Source organism: Bombina bombina, chromosome 5 (genome assembly GCF_027579735.1).
Source record: "Bombina bombina isolate aBomBom1 chromosome 5, aBomBom1.pri, whole genome shotgun sequence".
Lineage (NCBI taxonomy): Eukaryota > Metazoa > Chordata > Amphibia > Anura > Bombinatoridae > Bombina > Bombina bombina.
Window position 1 is genome coordinate 243,589,410 of NC_069503.1, and position 23,765 is coordinate 243,613,174.

The 23,765-nt window shown below is 40.2% G+C and overlaps 1 protein-coding gene across 1 annotated transcript in view; it reads right to left on the minus strand.

Moving 5' to 3' along the window:
* Positions 1 to 23,765, minus strand: part of APBB1IP (amyloid beta precursor protein binding family B member 1 interacting protein) — a 352,897-nt gene that overhangs the window by 79,063 nt on the left and 250,069 nt on the right. The window contains exon 9 of the mRNA XM_053713908.1: positions 10,603 to 10,746. Within this exon, the coding sequence (XP_053569883.1) occupies positions 10,603 to 10,746 (144 nt within the window). The remainder of the gene's footprint in view (positions 1 to 10,602; positions 10,747 to 23,765) is intronic.

Below are 23,765 nucleotides of genomic sequence, written 5' to 3' on the forward strand. Positions count from 1 at the left end.
TGTGAGGAAGTCTGTGGGACCTTTAGAAATATATGGAGATAAAGAATATACACTCACCCCTCGCAGATGTCTGACAGGGTAGTCTTAACATTCAGGAGTGTGGGATGACTGAGTATATGCTCCCGTGGTTATGAGCAACAAGAAGGGTGATACAAAGTCTGTGCTGAACTCCTAGCGATGTGCCTGCATGTATGTACAGAACAATTATGACCAGCTCAGGGGTAGTGTGTGATCTGGAGGGCGATGTCACAGTATCTGGTCTGAGTTGAGTAGCTGTGAGGTAACTCTGTGCGGTGGAAGGCCGTAACCTCTCTGGGATGCTGTTAGGCCGCAAGTGCCGTAGCTCAATGTAGTGAGGTGGTGGGCCAGGCAGTGTATCTGTTTTTGAATGGGTCTCTGTAGGGACGGATCATGACTCCTCACCATGTACTGTCTGGATCCGGGTGTCCGCTAGGGAGATATGGCAGCGTGAGGTTAAGGATCCCAGAGTGACGCAGGTCAAAGATTTGGCAGCAAACGGGTCCATTCGTGGCAGCGGTTCTGTATGGTCAATTGTGAACCTTTTAAATAGCCCTCCAGCATCCGTAGTTATGAGGGATCTGATGGGTGAAGGGAAGGAGGTAGAAGGATTGTTGCTTGCCCTGCAAATTAACTTAAATACTGCTTGGACCACAGAGCTTACAAGAAGTGCGACTTCTCCATCTTGTGGCAAGCTCCGCCCCCTCAAATTTTATTTAAACAGATATTACTATGCAGAAGAATAAATTATTTTTGTTTAAAAAAAACTAAAATATTTTTTCCGCATCCCTAAGAATGTGATAATGTTCAACATCCTATTTCTTTGTTTTTAGTCCCCGCACATGACAGTTTGTATTTGTAGTATCACACGTTTTGTTGGAATGTATATGTTATTATTAGGGATGGACGAATGTGTTTATATTCAAATTTGAATGTTAGAGCGAATGTTATTATAGAAAATTGATTTACATAATTGAATGTTGATAAGAACGAATATTCTTAAAAATTCTATAATCTAATGCTATATACAGTTTTCGAATCTCACTTTCTAATTCAAATGTTCATAATTAGATCGAATGTCCATATTCTAATTTTCGAATGTAACATTCGACTTAACAAATACAATTCAGAAGTTCAACAGTTCATGTGGTAGGGAATTTAGTAAATTGATACATAATAGATATAAATATATCAATTTGAATGTTTCTATTTCGAAAATTGCATAATTCGAATATTACAGTTAAAAAAAGCATTAGAAATACTATTACAAATATATATATTCGAATTTTGAATTTGAATATTGCATAATTTGAATCGAATTATTAGAAAAATTTGAATCAAATATTATATTAAAAAAAATCATTAGAAATAATATTAAATTAAATGAATGTTAGAATGTTGTACAAACATTCGAAATTCTAAACAAACAAATAAAAATTTGTTTCATTTTTGAATGTTGCAAAACATTCGCCAATCCCTAGTTATTATTAAATGATTTTCTATTGTTATCCATAGGCAATCATGAACCATTGTATAAGTTATCTATACATCTCTTATACAGATACTAAACTGTTAGCTGACACATTGGCATAGGTTCACAAAAATGAAGGTTTCTTATGTTAATCCACAGGGACTTTACTTCTAACCTTTAACTATTTTATATCACCATTATGCATCTTATCCAACAGTATTGTCTGTTAGTTTTGGTTCATAGTTGATACCATGTAGGGTTGCCATAAATTTATGTTAATGAACATGGCCAGTATTTTCTTCCAAGAAAGGTGGCAACCCTAATACCATGCAATACATTTATGGTGCAGGCCAGAAAGAGTGCTGCATTTTTTGCATATAATTTCTTGTAATAAAGTTGTTCTTGCATGTAATTGAGAGCCACATGTTCCTATATATACTGTATAGTTTAAATCTACCTGTGCAAGAATGATTAATATGAGAAGCCCATATTACCTCACTTACTGTTTGGCATAAGGAGTATGGTTTTAGCATATTTTATTGACCTGTTTGTGCTTCCACATCATGATTTATATTTTCTAATTTCTGATGAGGATATTCCTTTACATTAGCTATTTTTGCTTTGCTATTTATATGCATTTGAAAAGCTGACATTTTCTATAGACTTATGCTTTATTCCAGGCTGAAAATATAAAGTCAAAAAGCTTTATTTTGTAAGCATACAGGCACATTCTTATTATAATGCAGTCTAATGCTGACTTCATGAATTACCAATCGCTACCTAATTTGACAGAGCTATAATTTTTTGCACCATATGGGAAACGTTCTGGTGCAGTGTATTGCTGACTTTGGGATAGATTTTTAGTGGCACGCTAACTGTTGTGCCCAAGCAAAAAGCAGTGTATTGCAGCTCTTTGTGCACGTCAGAAGTAGTGTGAGTATTACAGGTTGAAAGTAAACGTGTTTGCTTGAGTGCAATTAAATTTAACAAGGGATAGCGTGACTTCAGAGCTCTGGTTAAAGGGTCATGAATCCTAACTTTTTTCTTTCATGATTCAGATAGAGCATACCTTTCAAATTTACTTCTATTATCAATGTTGCTTTATTCTCTTTGCATCCTTTCTTGAAGGAGCTGGAATGCACTTCTGGGAGATAGCTGAACACATTGATAAGCCAATCACAAGAGGGATATGTGTGCAGCTACCAATCAGCAGCTAGCTCCCAGCTCCAAAGCCTACATAGGTATGCTTGTCAACAAAGGACACCAAGAGTACAATGCAAACACACAGGACCTAACTCACACTCTTTACATACACACACATAGGAACACACTATTTCTCAAACTCTTACACACAGGAACAAATTCACACTCTTGCTCACACACACACACAAAAGAAAAATCTCACAAAGGAACAACAAACACACATACACAGGAACAAACTCACACTCTTGCTCACACACACAGAAATAAACTCACACTCTTGCTCACAATGACAGAAACACACAGGAACAAACACACTCTTGCTCACACATACACATACAAAAGAAAAAACTTACAAAGGAACAACAAACACACACACACACAGGAACAAACTCACACTCTTGCTCACACACACAGAAAGAAACTCACACTCTTGCTCACACACACAGAAAGAAACTCACACTCTTGCTCACACACACAGAAACACACAGGAACAAACACACTCTTGCTCACACATACACATACAAAAGAAAAAACTCACAAAGGAACAACAAACACACACACACACACACAGGAACAAACTCACACTCTTGCTCACACACACAGAAAAACTCACACTCTTGCTCACACACACAGAAAGAAACTCACACTCTTGCTCACACACACAGAAAGAAACTCACACTCTTGCTCACAATGACAGAAACACACAGGAACAAACACACTCTTGCTCGCTCAAACAAACACAGGAATAAACTCACACTCTTGCTCACACACACACACACACACAGGAACAAACATACACACTTGCACACAGTGACAGACATACACACAGGACCAAATTCCCATTCTTGTTTACACACACAGGAACAAGTTCACACATTTGTCCACAGACACACACACACATACAAGCCCAATTTAATATAAATAGAAAGACACTCAGCTGCCAGTGGCTATGGTGATCTCTACCTCCTCCTGCACAACTCCAGTGGCTGAACTTCATTTTGGGCATCAGCTGGCTCTCACAGTTGTTCTGCATGGGAGTGTCAGCTAGCCCTCACACCCATTCTGCAACTAAGCACCAGCTGGCCCCCACACCCTTTTTGCACCTGAGCACTAGCTAGCTCCAACACCTGTATTTATTGTATTGGGTACTTGTAGAGCATGGTTAATCACCAGGGGTCTCAAGGCACTGCTCAATTTATCGAATAGAATACTTTAATGGGGTGTGCTGAACCAGGGCCCCTACTATACATGAGATAATTATATTAGTGTCATAATGTAACTTCAATATAAGAATCCTTAAAGTAATTAACTTCATATTTTACTTGACATAATATTAGTGTTTTATATTAATATTTTATCTCAGATAATGTATAGATACAACGTTGAAAACAATTAAATTCATACACATAACTTACAGTAATAAACCTTTGCAGGAAAAACATTTTATTATTACTTTATTATTATTTGTAAATATTGTAAATATAATTTACATAAATAGCAAACTTGCAGTACTCTTGTTTCAGATACTGCTCTTAATTATGACATACATGCCAGTTCTCTTGATGTCAACATATCAGAGTTTTGTAAGAGACTTCCAGAGCTTGTGATGTTGACTTGTCACAAATTTGCAGTAGACTTGCATGGCTCTTGCTGTTGACTTGCCAAAAATTGGCAACAGACTTGCAGAGCTCTTGCTGTCGACTTCCCAAAAAGTTCCAGCATACTTGCAGAAACTGACAACAGACTTGCAGAGCTCTTGCTATTGACTTGCCAGAAATTTGCTGTAGACTTACAGAGCTCTTGCTGTTGACTAGTCAGAAATTGGCAACAAACTTGCAGAGCTCTTGCTGTAAACTTGTCACAAAATTAAACATTCTCTGTCCTTTTGCTAGAGACTTGCCAGGCATAATTGCTGCAAGTTGAAAAAGCGTCAAATAGAACTTATGCTGCAATTCCAACCAACAGTCTGCTGGTGTGAGATTCTGCTAAATGTAAAGATGGAGCTTGAACCAAGATATTGCCCAGGTAAGGAAACATTGCAATACTCTGAGTATAGATCACAGGCAAAAGTGTACCCAGAACGTTTGAGAATATTCTGGGAGCTGTAGCCAGAACAAATGGTACTGCAACAAACTGAAAGTGCTTGTCTAGTAAGGCAAACCTTAGAAACTGATAATGTTCCCTGTGATTAGGAAGAAGAAGGTAAGCATTGTTTAAATCTATCATGGACATAGAATGATCTTGCTGAAAAAAAGGCAGAATAGTCCAAATAGTCTCTATTTTGAAAGTAGGAAAGTGTTCAGAGGATTCTTGATTCTAAAGTAGATTTAGGGACAGAATCAGAAGGCTCCATAACTGCAGAAAACTACCAAAGACGTTATGTGGCTTCCCCACTAACAGATTTGACGAAAGCAAGGGTGTCTGATGTTGTGAAATGGACTGAGGTGGCAGACTGTTCATTTTCTGATTTAAAAATGGCTTTATGCTTTCATCCAGTCTCAATAGCCCCTGATTTTTCCAAGCAGTTCTTTCTACAGACAGATGCTTCCAAAGTTGGCCTGGGAGCTGTACTGTCTCAATATATAGCAGGTTAAGAACAACCTGTGCTCTAATTGAGTCGTAAATTACTGCCAAGAGAGCAAAAATATGCTGTGGTAGAGAAAGAATGCTTGGCTATCAAGTGGGCTATTGAGACCTTAAGGTACTATTTGTTAGACCGATCCTTTACGCTAGTGACTGACCATGCTCCTTTTTTTTTCGAAAGAAACAAATGCCAAAATAACAAGGTGGTTCCTTACTTTACAGCCCTATACGTTTGATGTGGCCCATAGTGCTGGGCTTCTGCATGCTAATGCTGATGCTTTGTCTAGAGTGCATAACCTTTTTCAGAAGCCGCTCCATCCTACTGTGTTACGCTGGAGGGGAGGATATGTGACAGGGTCAGAGATCATTATTATGTTAGCAGGAGAATGGAGCTCTCTGTGTTTCCAGAATGAAACAATTACATTTCAGGTGCTCCCAGCTAGTGCAATTAGCCAGCTAGCAAAAGGCTGCTCTGAGAGCAAAGTTTTTTGTCTCTCTCTTCCTCCTGTGAAGAGGAAATCACCTGACAGACTGTTTTTCTATAAAGCTGTTGTTTACTGGAGACAGTTAAGATGACCCAGTTATATACAGCTAGATTACGAGTTTTGAGCGCTATAGGGAAATTAACGACTGCCACAAAAGCATCGTTATTTCACCTTCCTATAGCGCTGCTATTACAGGTTTTGAAAAACCCAGCTTGTGCGGGCGATATGGTGGCGTTGAGCTCTATACCTCACCCAATCCATACCTCACCCAAATACAAGTGCTGCTTTGACATGCTTGTGCATGCTTTCCCCATAGACATCAAAGGGGAGAGTCGGCTAAAAAAAAGTCTAACACCTGCGATCGACCTGAAAAGCTCCGTAACGCAGCCCCATTGATGTCTATGGGGAAAGAAAAAGTTATGTTTAAACCTAACATAAAAACCACATCTAAACACCCCTAATCTGCCGCCCCCAATATCGCCGCAACCTACATAATGTTATTAACCCCAAATCTGCTGGTCCTAACATCGCTCGCTGCCACCTAAATAAAACTATTAACCCCTAATCTTCAACTCCCGATATCGCCTCCACCTATATACACTTATTAACTCCTAATCTGCTGCCCCTAACATCGCCGCCACCTACCTACACTTATTAGCCCCTAATCTGCCGCCACTATACTAAAGTTATTAACCCCTAAACCTCTGGCCTCCCACATCACTAACACTACATAAATATATTAACCCCGAAACCTAACCCTAACGTAACCCTAACCCTAAGCATAACTCTAACCCTAACGTAACCCTGAACCTAACCCTAACCCTAACACCCCCTAACTTAAATATAATTAAAATAAATCTAAATAAAACTTACAATTATTACCTAAATAATTCCTATTGAAAACTAAATACAAACTTACCTCTAAAATAAAACCTAAGCTAGCTACAATATAACTAATAGTTATATTGTAGCTAGCTTAGGTTTTATTTTTATTTCACAAGTAAGTTTGTATTTATTTTAACTAGATAGACTAGTTAGTAAATAGTTATTAACTATTTACTAACTACCTAGTTAAAATAAATACAAATTTACCTGTAAAATAAAACCTAACCTGCCTTACACTAAAACCTACTATTACAATCAAATCAAATACATTAAATAAATCAAATACAATTATCTAAATTACAAAAAAAATAAACACTAAATTACACAAAATAAAAAACAAAATTAACAAAAATAAAAATGAATTACTCCTAATCTAATAGCCCTATCAAAATAAAAAAGCCCCCCCCCCCCCAAATAAAAAAACCCTAGCCTACACTAAACTGCCAATAGCCCTTAAAAGGACCTTTTGGGGGGCATTGCCCCAAAGAAATCAACTCTTTTACCTGTAACAAAAAATACAAACAACTCCCCAACAGTAAAACCCACCACCCACACAACCAAACCCCCCAAATAAAATCCTTTCTAAATAAACCTAAGCTAACTATTGCCCTGAAAGGGGCATTTGGATGGGCATTGCCCTTAAAAGGGCATATAGCTCTTATACGGTGCCCAAACCCTAATCTAAAAATAAAACCCACCCAATAAACCCTTAAAAAAACCTAACACTAACCCCTGACGATCCAGTTTTCGAAGACCGGAAATCCATCCTCCTCCAAGTGGGCAGAAGTCCTCATCGAAGCCAGCAGAATTCTTCATCCAGCCGGGCAGAAGTCTTCATCCAGACGGCATCTTCTATCTTCATCCCTTTTAAGGGCTATTGGGAGTTTAGTGTAGGCTAAGGGGGTTTTTTTTATTTGGGGGGGGGGGCTTTTTTATTTTGATAGGGCTATTAGATTAGGAGTAATTCGTTTTTGTTTTTTATATTGTTTAATTTAGTGTTTATTTTTTTTGTAATTTAGATAATTGTATTTGATTAATTTAATTTATTTGATATAATTGTAATGGTAGGTTTTAGTGTAAGGCAGGTTAGGTTTTATTTTACAGGTAAATTTCTATTTATTTTAACTAGGTAATTAGTAAATAGTTAATAACTATTTACTAACTAGTCTATCTAATTAAAATAAATACGAACTTGCCTGTGAAATAAAAATAAAACCTAAGATAGCTACAATATAACTATTAGTTATTTTGTAGCTAGCTTAGGTTTTATTTCCCAGGTAAGTTTGTATTTAGTTTTAAATAGAAATTATTTAGGTAATAATTGTAAGTTTTATTTAGATTTATTTATTATTATTATTATCAGTTATTTGTAGAGCGCCGACAGATTCCGCAGCGCTATTTCAATTATATTTAAGTTAGGTGGTGTTAGGGTTAGGCTTAGGGTTACTTTAGGGTTAGGTTTAGGGGTTAATATATTTATGTAGTGATGTGGGAGGCCAGAGGTTTTGGGGTTAATAGTTTAATTTAGTATATTTTGTTGTGAGGGACTTGCGGTTTAGAGGTTAATAGGTTTATTATAGCGGCGGTGTGGGTGGAAAAGCAGATTAGGGGTTAATAATCTTTAAATAGTGTTTGCAATGCGGGAGGTCTATTATAGTGGTGACGATGTCGGGGAGCGGCAGAATAGGGGTTAATACATTTTTTAAGTGGCGGCGATGTCCGGAGCGGCAGATTAGGGGTTAATAATTTTATTATAGTGTTTGCAATGTGGGAGGGGTTAATGGGTTGTAGTTTATGGGTGTTAGTGTACTTTGTGACAGTTTAGTTATGAGCTTTATGGTACAGCTTTGTAGCGTAAAACTCATAACTACTGACTTTAGATGGCGGTACGAATCTTGTCAGTATAGAGTGTACTGCTCACTTTTTGGCCTCACCGCAAAACTCGTAATACCGGCGCTATGGAAGTCCCATTGAAAAAAGACTTTTCAAAAAGTGCGGTACTGACTTTGCGTGATTGCCAAAAAGGTGTGCGATACACCTATTCTGACAAGACTTGTAATAGCGGCGTTAGGGAAAAAGCATCGTTATGGGCCATAACGATGCTATTTGAGTCATAACACAATAACGTCATAACATAATCTAGCTGTTAGTTAGGAATCCTTCAAAGTTTAGTTAGCCTCCTGAGTTAGGCGTAGGTGTTTGTTTTGTGAATCAAAAGCTAATTATGTGAAACCTGCTGTGTAACAAATAAATAGTTTGAATCAAATGAACTATTCCTTCTTGCTAAAGCCAAAAGCTCGGCCACCTTGTCACAGTACACACGTACTGTATATACATTTTAGGCATGTATATGTATGTATCTCTATGTTAAAGTCCTTTGCTTGAATTTATTTTCTAATACCTGAGATATCATATCTTTGATCCCTTATAACTTTAACGTTTTTGTGCAAAATTATTTGTTAATTTTTTATTAGATAGTGTTATTATGAGTGTAACTGTACTTTGTTATGTTTTTTGGATGTGTTTTGTGACACTTTTTTGTTTTGCCAAACAATAAACCAGAGCACTGAGGACGCGATAATCATTCTATCATTATCACTTGCGCGTAACTGTGAGCACTCCACTTGGATTCTGGCCCTAAGTTAGGGAAGAGCTTGCTGCATTGTGATTAAAGGAACTTGAAACCCAAAAATGTTCTTTTGTGGTTCAGACAGAGCAAACTATTTTAAAAACTTTCCAATGTACTTTTATTATCAAATTTGCTTAGTTCCCATGACATTCTGTGTTAAAGAGATACCTAGGTAGGTGTCTGGAGCACCACATGACAGGGAATAGAGCTACCATCTAGTACTCTTGTGAATGGATAACATTCTTGCAAAACTGCTGCCATATAGTGTTCCAGAAATGGGCCGGCTCCTAAGCATACATCCCTACCTTTCAACAAAAGATACCAAGAAAAGGAAGACAAATTGATAATCGAAGTAAATTAGAAAGTTGTTTAAAATCGTATTCTCTATCTGAATCATGAAAGAAACATTTTGGGTTTCATATCCATTCAAGACATTCCTGTTCTTTCTGGGAAATAACAGGTACTTATTTTGATGTCTCTTGTTAAATCACTGCATATCTGAAGTTCCATTACAGAAAAACCTTTTAAGTTTGATTAATAAAGTTTAAACAGACTGTTCACTTGTCCTCCAAAGGAAAAACAAGTCCCATTGTGTCCCTTCATTCTTAAAAAAAAAGACTACAGCACTTATGCTTTACAATCTATTTCCTGTACTGTACCGATCCATTAAATATACCAATGACTTCTTTGTCGCAGAATGATTTCAATAGATAAAAAGCTAGAAAACGTGAGAGCACATTACTCATTGGACAGAAGTCTGTGGAGTGCACAGGATAAATAAATATTGTTGGATGGATGTCTGCATTCTTGAATACTGTGAAACAGCTTGATACTCTTATAATACCCTTTAGGGTCAGCCATACTCTCTTTTTTTTTGTCTGGAAATAATTCATCTTAATTCAGCAGCCACTGAGAATGGCAGCTGTAAGTACATCCATTTATACATTACATCAATAATGTCTGATTGTTCATTGAGGAAAACAGTGAACTGTTTCTTTTATTAGTTGTAGACACTAACTGCTAAATCTATAGTTGCTCTTTCACAGGGAAAAGAACACATCAGGATACATTATTCAAAAGAATGCCAAGGTTTCCCTTTTAAAGTATTTTGTTTGTAAAAAACCCCCCTAAAATGCTCAATATCTTCAAGAAGAACACTCTGAAAACCAGATGAATTTAAAGACTAAATAATATTTATACAAGTGTTGTAGCCAAGAGAAACATTCTCAGGTGTATGAGACGTTCTTACAAGAATCCACCTAGGGAGTTCTTTCCTTTCACCTACAGGGATAGCTTTATTCTTAAATAGGTTGCTTTAGTTTACTAACCTTAGTCTTTCCTTTCGGTACATAATAAATCCCAGAAGCTCGTAGAAGGAAGTATCGCTTCTTCCAAGATTTTTTGCCATCTTCTTTCAAATAAAGAGCCCCTTCAAGTTCTGGCACAACTACCGACGCTCCGCAGAAACTTTGCTACATGTTAGGAATGAGGCAAAAAAACATTATTTCTTGTTACAGTATGAAAACACTGAAGACAACTCTTGGCATGAATATCATAAGGAATACATTTGTACTAAATATAGATGCAATTGGCACAATACTGTAATAATATACCTTGACAGTAAAACATACAACAAATCCTATAAAACACACTTTTTATTATTATTATTATTATTATTATTCTTCTTTATTTATAAAGCGCCAACAGATTTCGCAGCGCTGCCCATGGGTAATGGAGAAACAATACAATAAAAGACAAAATTTTACAGACAAATACAGGGGGGGATTGAGGGCCCTATTCCCGTGGGAACTTACAATCTAGATGGGTAGGAGGATGGGAAACAGGAGGTGGGGCCTGCAAAGGTGAGAATGATATTAGTGAGGAGATAGAGGACAACTGTTAGTTAAGTGAAGTTAGTTTGTTAGTAAGTCATCGGGCGATAAGCTTCCCTAAACAGAAATGTCTTTAGGGAACGTTTAAAGGAGGAGAGGTTAGGGGCAAGTCTGACAGCTCGAGGAAGTGCGTTTCAGAGGGTTGGTGCCGCACGAGAGAAGTCCTGTAGACTAGCATGAGAGGAGGTGATGAATTTAACTTTGCTGTGAATGGGGAGCCAGTGAACGGACTCACAGAGAGGTGAAGCAGAAACAGAGCGTCAAGAGAGGTGGATTAACCTGGCAGATGCATTTAGGATGGATTGGAGGGGAGAGAGGCGGGAGAGAGGGAGGCCAGTTAGTAAGTTGTTACAGTAGTCAAGTCGGGAAATTACCAGGGAGTGGATTAGCTGTTTAGTAGTTTCAGCACTCAGAAACTAACACATTTTGGAGATATTGCATAGGTGGTTGCAGCAGGATAAAGAGAGCAGTTGGATGTGGTGAATGAAGGACAGATTTGAGTCAAGCGTGACTCCGAGGCAGCGGACTTGGGGTGATGGGGAGATAGTGGTGCCACCAACAGTGATAGAAAAATTAGAAACTGGAGTAGAGTTAAAGGGGGGGAAATTACAAGTAGTTCGGTCTTGGACATGTTTATTTTTAGGTGGTGAGAGGCCATCCAGGAGGAAATGCCAGATAAGCAGTCGCTGATGTGAGAATTGACAGAAGGAGAGAGTGCAGGGGTGGAAAGGTAGATATGGGTATCATCAGCAAAGAGGTGATAGCTGAAGCCATAGCTGTTGATAAGTTTACCCAGTGAAGAAGTGTAAATAGAGAAGAGTAGAGGACCGAGGACAGAGCCTTGAGGTACTCCAACAGACAGAGGCAATAGAGAGGAGAAGTCACCAGCAAAAGAGACAGAGAAGGATCTGTTAGAGAGATAAGAGTGAATCCAGGAGAGGGCAGTGTCACAGATACCAAGAGAGCTGAGAGTCCGTAGGAGAAGGGGATGGTCAACAGTGTCAAAGGCAGCAGAGAGGTCAAGTAAGATGAGTATAGAGTAGTAGCCTTTGTTTTTAGCAGAAAGGAGATCGTTAGTAACCTTGGTGAGGGCAGTCTCAGTTGAGTGTTGGGGATGGAAGCCAGATTGCAGGGGGTCGAGCGATGAGTTGGAGGACAGGAAGTGGGTTAGGCGATTCCCAACCCACTTGAATATTATTCCCCTACTTCAGTGATTGTTTTAAATTTTCATATGACTAATGTTAACAAAGGTACCAGATAATCTGTTTATAGTGTTATTTCAAACATTAAAGTAATTTTCATATATAGATATTATACATCAGCTATTATATGCTGCTTTGCAAATGCAGAGAGAACGTCAGGAGAGGAGAGTATCCCGGCCCAACAGAGGACCAAATTACAAATGTTGTGCAAATTCTTTTCTTGCTCGCACTCTAACTGTGCTCAAATTAAAAATTTTGTGCGCCTGCATTAGCAAGCATATTACAAGGTGAAAGTAAAAAGCAAGCACATGAGCAAAAGACTGACATGCACAAACTTCAGGACTTCGTATAACGCGACTGCGCTAACTTCTTATCTATGGGGAGCTACAAAAAAAAAAAAAAGCGCTAACCTGATACTGCAATAGATCAACTGCACTAAACCTGAAGGTGTTTGGTATCTTTATTTGAAAAAGCAGGAATGAAGGCTTTGGAGCCGGACCATTTTAGGTTCAGGACCTGGGTTGTGCTTGCTGATTGGACAGCTAAATGTAGCCACCAATCAGCAGGTGCCATCCAGGGTCCTGAACCAAAAATGGGCCGGCTCCAAAGCCTTCATTACTGCTTTTTTAAATAAAGAAACCAAGAGAAAGAAGAAACATTGATAATAGTAGTAAATTAGAAAGTTGCTTAAAATTGCATGCTCTGACTGAATCATGAAAGAAAAAAATTGGGTTTAGTGTCCCTTTAACACGGTCACAATACTTTAACTTTGGCTTTTTACGCGTGTCTGTTTAGCGCTCGTGCAAAAAGTTTTTACGTTTTTAACTTGTAATACGCGTTACCCGACATGGGCAAAAATCTCACTTCTACTGCAGTTAACGTACGAGAGGGAGTGATAAATAACGCTCCACTTGTAATCTAGTCCTATATGTTTTGTAGACTGTTCTATAAACTGCTATTAGAATAAAAAAAAAAATATAATGTTGGTTGTTCTTTTTTGTTCACTCAAATACTTCAAACTTCTTCATGTTATGTAAGAGTAATAAAAGCATTGAAGCAGAGAGGAGATGCGCACTGCAAGAGTTAGATAATTACTGTCAACTGCAGACAAATGTTTTATTTCACAGTGCTATGGGAATGCATTTGAGGCCATTAGCAAATGAGCCAAAACAGAGGTAGAATAAAGCTATAGCAAAATATCTCATGAAGTTTTGAAGTGAAAATACAGCTAAATTGTTCAGGCAGGCCTCAACGGAAACTTTTCCTGTTGGAGGAAAGCATTTGCATTAAGACTACCACAGAATGAAAGCTGCATTCTTCACAATATAGTGCCAGATTACGAGTGGAGCGCAAACATTTGTACGCGAGTGATAAGGGCTTTATCGCAGATGTTTGCGTATGTCGGATTTATCACTTGTATTACAAGTTGAAAGTAAACATGATTGCATGAGCGCAATTCAAGTTAACGCTTGTTGGCTTAGAGTGTCTTCAGAGCTCTGGTTAACTGTTTCATGAAACAAAAGAGTGTCACAAAACACATAAAAATACATTACAAAGTACAGTTACACTCATAATAACATTATCTAATAAAATTATTAAAAAAAATATTGCACAAAAAAGTTATAAGGGCTCAAAGATATGAGGTCTCAGATGTTAGAAAATAAAGCAGGCAAAAGGCTTAAATATATATATATATATATATATATATATATATATATATATACCTATAATGTGTGAAAATACCATCAAACATATTTAGAAATATTTATTTATGAATAAATAGATCATTTTCTGCTATGTGAAGAACACTGTAATGTGAAATATTCATATTTTCACATTGGGTTAGCGCACTTGAGATATGGGCCTCTATTTATCAAGCCGTCAACCGCAAATACGCTGGAATTCCACAGCGTATTTGTGGCGAGGCTGATTCGCCAAAGTTATCAAGCCCTACAGACCAGCAAAAGTAGAATCTAGTGACGTAACATACGATCCGCCGGACTCAGTCCGACACAGATTGATGGTTACGTCACTCCAGATGTTCCGAACGCAAGTTCGGCACAATCTGACTACTTTTGGAAGTTATCAAAGAACAACCAGGTACACTCGCCACTATTCTGGCCCAGCATACCTGGTTTTCAATGCCATAGGAATCAATGGGAGTCGGAAAGCAGTGAAAGCTCATGTTCGCTGCTGTCCGATATCCCATTGATTCCTATGGGAAATGTCTGCACCTAACACCCTAACATGTACCCCGGGTCTAAACACCCCTAATCTGCCCCCCCTACACTGCCGCCACCTACATTATACTTATTAACCCCTAAACCGCCGCTCCCGGACCCCGCTGCAACTAAATAAATTGTTTAACCCCTAAACCGCCGCTCACAGACCCAGCCGCCACCTACATTATACATATTAACCCCTATCCTGCCCCCCTACACCGCCGCCACCTACATTTAACTTATTAACCCCTATCCTGCCCCCCCTACACCGCCGCCACCTACATTAAACTTATTAACCCCTATCCTGCCCCCTACACCTCCGCCACTATATTAAAGTTATTAAACCCTAAACCTAAGTCTAACCCTAACCCCCCCTAACTTAAATATAATTTAAATAAATCTAAATAAAATTACTATCATTAACTAAATTATTCCTATTTAAAACTAAATACTTACCTATAAAATAAACCCTAAGATAGCTACAATATAACTAATAGTTACATTATAACTAGCTTAGGGTTTATTTTTATTTTACAGGCAACTTTGTATTTATTTTAACTAGGTACAATAGTTATTAAATAGTTATTAACTATTTAATAACTCCCTAGCTAAAATAAATACAAAATTACCTGTAAAATAAATCCTAACCTAAGTTACAATTACACCTAACACTATACTATAATTAAATAAATTAAATTAATTAATTAAATACAATTACCTACAATTAAATAAAATTAACTAAAGTACAAAAACAAACAAACACTAAATTACAGAAAATAAAAAAAATTACAAGAATTTTAAACTAATTACACCTAATCTAAGCCCCCTAATAAAATAACCCCCCCCAAATAATAAAATTCCCTACCCTAAACTAAATTACAAATAGCCCTTAAAAGGGCCTTTTGCGGGGCATTGCCCCAAAGTAATCAGCTCTTTTACCTGAAAAAAAGGAAATACAACCCCCCCAACATTAAAACCCACCACCCACACACCCAACCCTACTCTAAAACCCACCCAAACCCCCCTTAAAAAAACCTAACACTACCCCCTTGAAGATCACCCTACCTTGAGCCGTCTTCACCCACTCGGGCAGAAGTCTTCAACCGATCCGGCCAGAAGTCTTCATCCATCGAATCTGGGCAGAAGAGGTCCTCCAAGCGGCAGAAGTCTTCATCCAAGCGGCATCTTCTATCTTCTTCCATCCGACGAGGAGCGGCACCATCTTGACATCCGACGCGGAGCATCCATCGATCCCGACGACTAAACGTCGAATAACGGTTCCTTTAAATGACGTCATCCAAGATGGCGTCCCTTGAATTCCGATTGGCTGATAGGATTCTATCAGCCAATCGGAATTAAGGTAGGAAAAATTGGAACAGCCAATAGAATGCGAGGTCAATCCTATTGGCTGATTGGATCAGCCAATCGGATTTTTCCTACCTTAGTTCCGATTGGCTGATAGAATCCTATTGCCAATCGGAATTCAAGGGACACCATTTTGGATGACGTCATTTAAAGGAACCGTCATTCGTCGTTTAGTCATTGGGATCGATGGATGCTCCGCGTCGGATGTCTTCAAGATGGTGCCGCTCCTCGTCGGATGGAAGAAGATAGAAGATGCCGCTTGGATGAAGACTTCTGCCGCTTGGAGGACCTCTTCTGCCCGGATTCGATGAAGACTTCTGGCCGGATCGGATGAAGACTTCTGCTTGGCTGGGTGAAGACGGCTCAAGGTAGGGTGATCTTCAAGGGGTAGTGTTAGGTTTTTTTACAGTGGGGTTTGGGTGGGTTTTAGAGTAGGGTTGGGTGTGTGGGTGGTGGGTTTTAATGCTGGGGGGGTTGTATTTCTTTTTTTTCAGGTAAAAGAGCTGATTACTTTGGGGCAAGCCCCTCAAAAGGCCCTTTTAAGGGCTATTTGTAATTTAGTTTAGGGTAGGGAATTTTATTTTTTTGGGGGGCTTTTTTATTTTATTAGGGGGCTTAGATTAGGTGTAATTAGTTTAAAATTCTTGTAATTTTTTTTAATTTTCTGTAATTTAGTGTTTTTTTTTGTACTTTATTTCATTTTAGTTCATTTTATTTAATTGTAGGTAATTGTATTTAATTAATTTAATTTATTTAATTATAGCATAGTGTTAGGTGTAATTGTGACTTATCTTAGGATTTATTTTACAGGTAATTTTGTATTTATTTTAGCTAGGTAGCTATTAAATAGTTACTAACTATTTAATAGCTATTGTACCTAGTTAAAATAAATACAAAGTTGCCTGTAAAATAAAAATAAACCCTAAGATAGATACAAATGTAACTCTTAGTTATATTGTAGCTATCTTAAGGTTTATTTTATAGGTAAGTATTTAATTTTAAATAGGAATAATTTAGGTAATAATATTAAATTTATTTAGATGTATTTAAATTATATTTAAGTTAGGGGGCTGTTAGGGTTAGGGTTATACTTAGGTTTAGGGGTTAATTCATTTAATATAGTGGCGGCGGTGTAGGGGGGGCAGATTAGGGGTTAATAAATGTAATGTAGGTGGCGGCAGTGTAGGGGGGGCAGGATAGGGGTTAATAAATGTAATGTAGGTGACGGCAGGCTCCGCATGCGGCGGTTTAGGGGTTAAACAATTTATTTAGTTGTGGCAGGGTCCGGTATCGGCAGGATAGGGGTTAATAACTTTATGTAGGTGGCGGTGGTATAGGGGGCGGCAGATTAGGGGTTAAAATGTATAATGTAGGTGGCGGCGGGGTCCGGGAGGGGCGGTTTATGGTTAATATGTTTATTAGAGTTGCAGCGGGGTCCGGGAGTGGCGGTTTAGGGGGTAAAACAGTATAGTATAGTGTGGGTGCTTAGTGACAGGCTAGCAAGAAAGCTGCGAATAAGCCGATGAGCAGCGAGATTGAGGACTGTTAGTTAACAACAGTCCGCTGCTCATCGCACCGTACTTGGTGCGCTGCTTTTTGACAGCTTTCTTGATAAATTTGGCGAACGTATTCAGGTCTGCTGCGGAGATGATAGGCATGCTTAGGCGAGCGTATTGGTGCCGGCGAATGCTAGAAAGTAGACAGCTTGATAAATAGAGGCCATGGAATTGGGTTTGTGCGCTAGTAGGGTGTTAGGTTTTGCCCCCAACATTATTGCTCCATTGACTTCTATGGGAGAATATGTGAACATGCAAATTATTTTCTAAGCGAAAAGAGTTTACTTTTAACTTATAATACAAGCACAACCTGATACGCACAAAAAGCTTACTTCTAACCATCAAAGCACAACCTTAAAGGAACAGGAAACCCAAAAGATTTTTTTTTCATGATTTAGACAGAGCATACAATTTTAAATAACTTCAATTTTACTTCTGTTATCTAATATGTTTTGTTCTCTCTGTATTGTTTGTTAGAAAGCATATCTAGGTAGTCTCAGGAACAGCAATGCACTACTGGGAGATAAAAAGATAGCTGCTGTTTGGTGGCTGCACATATACGCCCTTTGCCATTGGCTCACCTGACGTGTTCTGCTAATTGTCAGTAGAGCATTTCAGACTCTTCGTCAAAGGATACTAATAGCATTAAGCAAATTTGATAAGAGAAGTAATTCCGAAAGTTGTTTAAAACTGTAAGCTCTGTCTGAACCGTGAAAGAAGCGTTTTGGGTTTCATGTCTCTAACTCTACTCTAAGCCATAAAGACCCACACCCAAGCTTCCTGGTTCCAGGTATAAATATTTAAATGTAGGGAGGTATGCTTGTATTTTGATGTGCTATTACACAAATTGCTCCCAGTGCACTCTGCATTATCTTAACACTATTGAAATGTATTGCTTTCCTAAGATATGGAAAGTCCACAACGTCATTCAATTACTAGTGGGAATATCACTCCTTGCCAGCAGGAGGAGGTAAAGAGCACCACAGCAAAGCTGTTAAGTGTCACGCCCCTACCCATAATCCCCAGTCATTCTCTTTGCCTCTGTCAATGGAGGAGGTGAAGTTTGGTGTCTGAAGAAATTAATTCCTATTTTGGGTACTTTTCCCTGCAAGCAAGGATTTGTATTTAGCTGAGTCCATGTCAATCTCTTCAGTAGAGTAGTGGTGGCTTTTAAGCAGTTAGGGTTGTGAGTTAGTCCTTGCTTTGTTTCCTAACACATTGCTGCCCATGGTACAGAAAGCCAGAGTTGGTTACTCTTTCCTTTCCTTTCACGCCTTGTGAGCTGTCTTCCTGCCAGACAGCTAGGCTGCAGGTAAGTGCTTTTGTCTTCTAGGTCTTGGAGACTTGCACTTCAGAAGAATATGTCATATGCAGTAGATGGGGACATTTTTAAAATCCTTTATACAGGATTTTCTTTGGCAGTGGGCAGGCACATTATGTAGGTTGAGACTAGGGGTTAATCTTCCCTTTATTGGGACATTTTTCCTCTTTGGGCTAATTTTGTTGAAATACTTTATTAGTATGTGTGTGGTTTATGTTTTATACAGGGATTTATGTATAAACTGAAAATTTGGCAGTTGTTTTTCTTTGCTTGCTTAGCTAGAACAGGCTAACTGACAGACTGCTTGAGCGTTTGTGTAAATTAAGCTCTGGTGTTGTAGTTTCCTCTCTCTGCCGGTCATGTGACTTCTCTCTGCTGTTGGATATTCACGGAGCAGCTTCATTGAATTTCAGCCTCTTTGATCTACTATATGATCGTTTTAGAGACTTTTGGCAGCCAAATTATGTAAGTGTTACGGTAAGGCACCTCAGTGCGGCTGTGGTAATAAAAATTCTTAAAGTGACAGTGTATATAAAAAATTTCTACAATTTGGGGGATTTTTTATTTAGTATTATGGACATGGACCAAGACTCTGTGTCTTTTGACAAATGCTTGTTATGCCTTGAGGCACAAATTGTTTTGCCTATGCAATTCTGTGCTGCATGCTTAGCTAGAATAATAAAGATAAATTGTTGCCCTCTGAGCCCAATGTCTCTCAGGATGATGCTGTTCAGGCAATGCCACAGCTTTCTCCTCAAACGTCCCAAGATTCTTGGTGCACAGTGCCTAAAGTAGGAGGGGCTATTTCTACTCTGGCTAAGAGAACTACTATCCCTATAGAGGATAGCTGCTCCTTTAAGGATCCCATTGTCAGGTTCAGGGATATTCCTTTAAGACCTAATCTCATTTCCATATATAAGGCTCCTCCTATTCCTGCTCATTGCTAAGTATTTCGTCTTCATAGGTTTATCAGCCTTACAAGGAGCAACTCGTCTTAGCCTGTTTCCTAAGGAACGTCTTATCGGAAACTCTCACAGTTTACCGGATCTCCATTTTTACCTTGTGGAATCAACTCTCTACTATTGTGGGTTTGTCAACTCCTTATTACCTCTGCTTTTTCGTACTAACCACACTTTACCCGATACTAGACTCCAAACCAGCTGGAGCAACTATACACAGCGGATGACATCACGCAGCGCACGCTGCTATCAGTACACACAGCGTAACACGCTCCTGTAACAGAACTCACGGGGAGACGCAGCTCTCACTGAACTCAGCTCACTCCAGCGCTCCAGAAACACGGTAAAGTGAACGTCTATCATTGCTCTTCACGGCTAAACTTAGGAGCGCACTGACTGTTTGTAATTATAATTGCTCTTAACAAAGTAGTTGATATATGAAATAACTACAACAAACCATTCAGGTATATGTGATTTAGACACGCTTGTATCACACTGGCCAATCACGCTGTCAGAGTGAATTAAAGGAATCCTATGTAAATTTCAGTCAAACCTCCAACGAGGTATCAGCTGTTAGTTGAGACTTACTGAAGTAAGCAATCCTTGTGTTACAAACTGCTGTTTGTAACTGGCCCTTTAAATGAAAAATTGCCCTGCTTCCCTGGATTTTGGAGAAGCCTATTTGCCAGCCTCCTTCCACATGACTATGGCCCCTGGAAGATTGTGCCCCTGAGGACATATTGACTTTTGTTGGGTGTGTGTGGCCCTTTAAGAACCATCTGGGGACATATTGTGACTTTGATGAACAATGCCCCTTTAAGACTATGTCCCCAGACCTGTGAAATGACTTGTCCCTGGCTTTCTCCCACTTGGTTCAGTTTCATTGTGTGCCATTAAGAGTTAAATTTTGTTCAGCTTCAAGAAACCTATTCTAAATACAAGTCTGCTGGGATTAGCTCTAATTAGGTTTAGTGATCAACTTTCCCATTGTCTAATCAGACCTATTTTTGACCCTCTAACTTGCAGCTTTGACTCATGTTTGTAGGGAACAGCTTATAATCACTACAGGGATTGCTATGTTTTTCATACTCCCTTAGCTACAGGGATTTCTACAGAAGGAAGAGGTTCGCCTACTGGAGCCTGGTCGTAGGTCCAGGGCGCAGAGCAGACGGCGAGATACCAGCCCAGCAGCGGTGGTTCATAGAGTCTGCATTACTGATGGTGGCTACGCAGTAGTTATAGAGTGTCCACGGTGCTGCTGCTCCTTTGGTGAGCGCTAGGAGCATCCTTTTCTACGGTCCAACTTCCAGCCAGCCTGGAGGCAACCGTAACATTTGGCGGCAGCGGTGGGATTGGCGTCCTAGCGCAAGGAGCAGCACCACAACAGCACTGGTATCGTAGGAGAGTAATTGAGGGCAACGCTAGCCACTGCGCAGCGTCCCTACCTACAGCAGCATGGAGCTGACAAGATACTGGTCAGAACCATGTGAAGAGCACCTCAACCGGATCCGTCGCTATGAGGGCGCGGATTTCGTTCCAGAGGTAAAGAGGTGGCTAGTCCGATATGGTCCAGACCCTGCGCAGGAGGTAGTCAGTCGCATCATCCGGGAATTGGATACGGAGAACAAAGCGGCACGAGCCTTTGAGCGCCAACTGTGGAGTTTGAGGGTATGGACACCTGGTCTCTCTCCCCAGCCGCAGCATGTTCCACAGGGAGAGGAGAGCAGCGACCTCCCTCCCCAGCGGCAGTATACTGTGCAGAGGGAAGAGACAACCGGTCTCCTTCCCCAACCCCAACCAGAGATACCAGAGGCAGCAGGCCTCATAGACTGGTCCTGGGAGGACCCCCAGCAGGCAGGTGGAGATGGGACCGCAGTCTCTCTACCGGCCCTACAGGGATGCTGGGCAGGCGGCCCAGATCCCCAGCGACAGACCCAGCTACAGGGAGGGGAGAGCATCGACCTCCCTCCCCAGCCGGAGTGTGCCTTCCAGGGAGAGGAGACAACCGGTCTCTCTCCCCAGCCGCAGCATGTTCCACAGGAAGAGGAGAGCATCGACCTCCCTTCCCAACGGCCGCCGGAGTATCAGGAGGAGGAGGTAAGCCAATCTCCCCCTCCCCAGCTAACTCCTAACTTGGGCCCAGGGTTAACAGTGGAGATGTTAACCCCCACTGACCCCCACGTTCCCTTTGCCACCGGGCAGGACTATGCCCCAATTCCCCCAGCAGAAGAGCTGGCATCAGGACAGAGCGCTGCTGGCCTCTGCCCTACAGACCTTGTCCTTGTTACAGGACTGGCCTGCAAACCCCTCACCCCAGCAGAAGCGCTGGCACCAGGGCAGAGTGCCGCTGGCCTCTGCCCCCCAAGTACCATCAGCTATTTGCCCAGCTGCGCCAGGAAGGCCGAGGATGCTGCACTTTCATCCTGCAACCTGGAACTTACAGGCCAGTACTACGTATTGTGGGGGGGCTACTTTGCTGCTAACGATTATTTGTGGGTGGGTTGCGAGACTAACTTAGGCACTGACCGGCAGAAGGTCAGGTGCCTGGTTAGTCTCCCTCCAAAAGGGGAGATATGTTACAAACTGCTGTTTGTAACTGGCCCTTTAAATGAAAAATTGCCCTGCTTCCCTGGATTTTGGAGAAGCCTATTTGCCAGCCTCCTTCCACATGACTATGGCCCCTGGAAGATTGTGCCCCTGAGGACATATTGACTTTTGTTGGGTGTGTGTGGCCCTTTAAGAACCATCTGGGGACATATTGTGACTTTGATGAACAATGCCCCTTTAAGACTATGTCCCCAGACCTGTGAAATGACTTGTCCCTGGCTTTCTCCCACTTGGTTCAGTTTCATTGTGTGCCATTAAGAGTTAAATTTTGTTCAGCTTCAAGAAACCTATTCTAAATACAAGTCTGCTGGGATTAGCTCTAATTAGGTTTAGTGATCAACTTTCCCATTGTCTAATCAGACCTATTTTTGACCCTCTAACTTGCAGCTTTGACTCATGTTTGTAGGGAACAGCTTATAATCACTACAGGGATTGCTATGTTTTTCATACTCCCTTAGCTACAGGGATTGCTACAGAAGGAAGAGGTTCCCCTACTGGAGCCTGGTCGTAGGTCCAGGGCGCAGAGCAGACGGCGAGATACCAGCCCAGCAGCGGTGGTTCATAGAGTCTGCATTACTGATGGTGGCTACGCAGTAGTTATAGAGTGTCCACGGTGCTGCTGCTCCTTTGGTGAGCGCTAGGAGCATCCTTTTCTACGGTCCAACTTCCAGCCAGCCTGGAGGCAACCGTAACACCTTGCTATCACTTTTAAAGTAGTTACACTTGTACTTAATTTTCCATACTCTGTATAAGAGACACATACTGCATATCTCTCTGGTTTCTTTCTGTTATCTTACCCTCTTGACTGCCTCAGTCACCCTCAGATCAATGAGAAAAAACTTGGCTCTGATTTCATCTAGAGCCACAGGTTTGGTGTGAGACTGAGTGGCACACATATAGGTTGCTAGTTTACAATCTGTTACAGCAACAGACTACATAAACTTTACATAATACTTAGCCACTTATAACTTACCAGCCTATATCGATGGATCTTAGTGAACTATCATCCAGAGTGGGTGCTCTCTCCCAAAACATGGATCTCATGTTACAGGGCCTCAGGGAGATAAAAACAGAAAATGAACAACTCCGGAAATTCATTAATGAACACCTAACAACCAAAACTACCGCTAGTGACATGAACCCAGAACCCCAGATTTGCCCTCCTGAGAAATTCTCAGGAGTTAGGTCCCAATTCAGGGATTTTAAAAATTCCTGTTCGCTCTACTTTCACCTTAAACCTAAGACATATCCAAATGACCAGATAAAGGTTTTGATCGTAATATCCTATCTCACGGGTGAGACCAGAGCATGGGCCAACACCTTCTATGAGACAAATGATCCCATCCTTAACTCGCTAGATTCCTTCT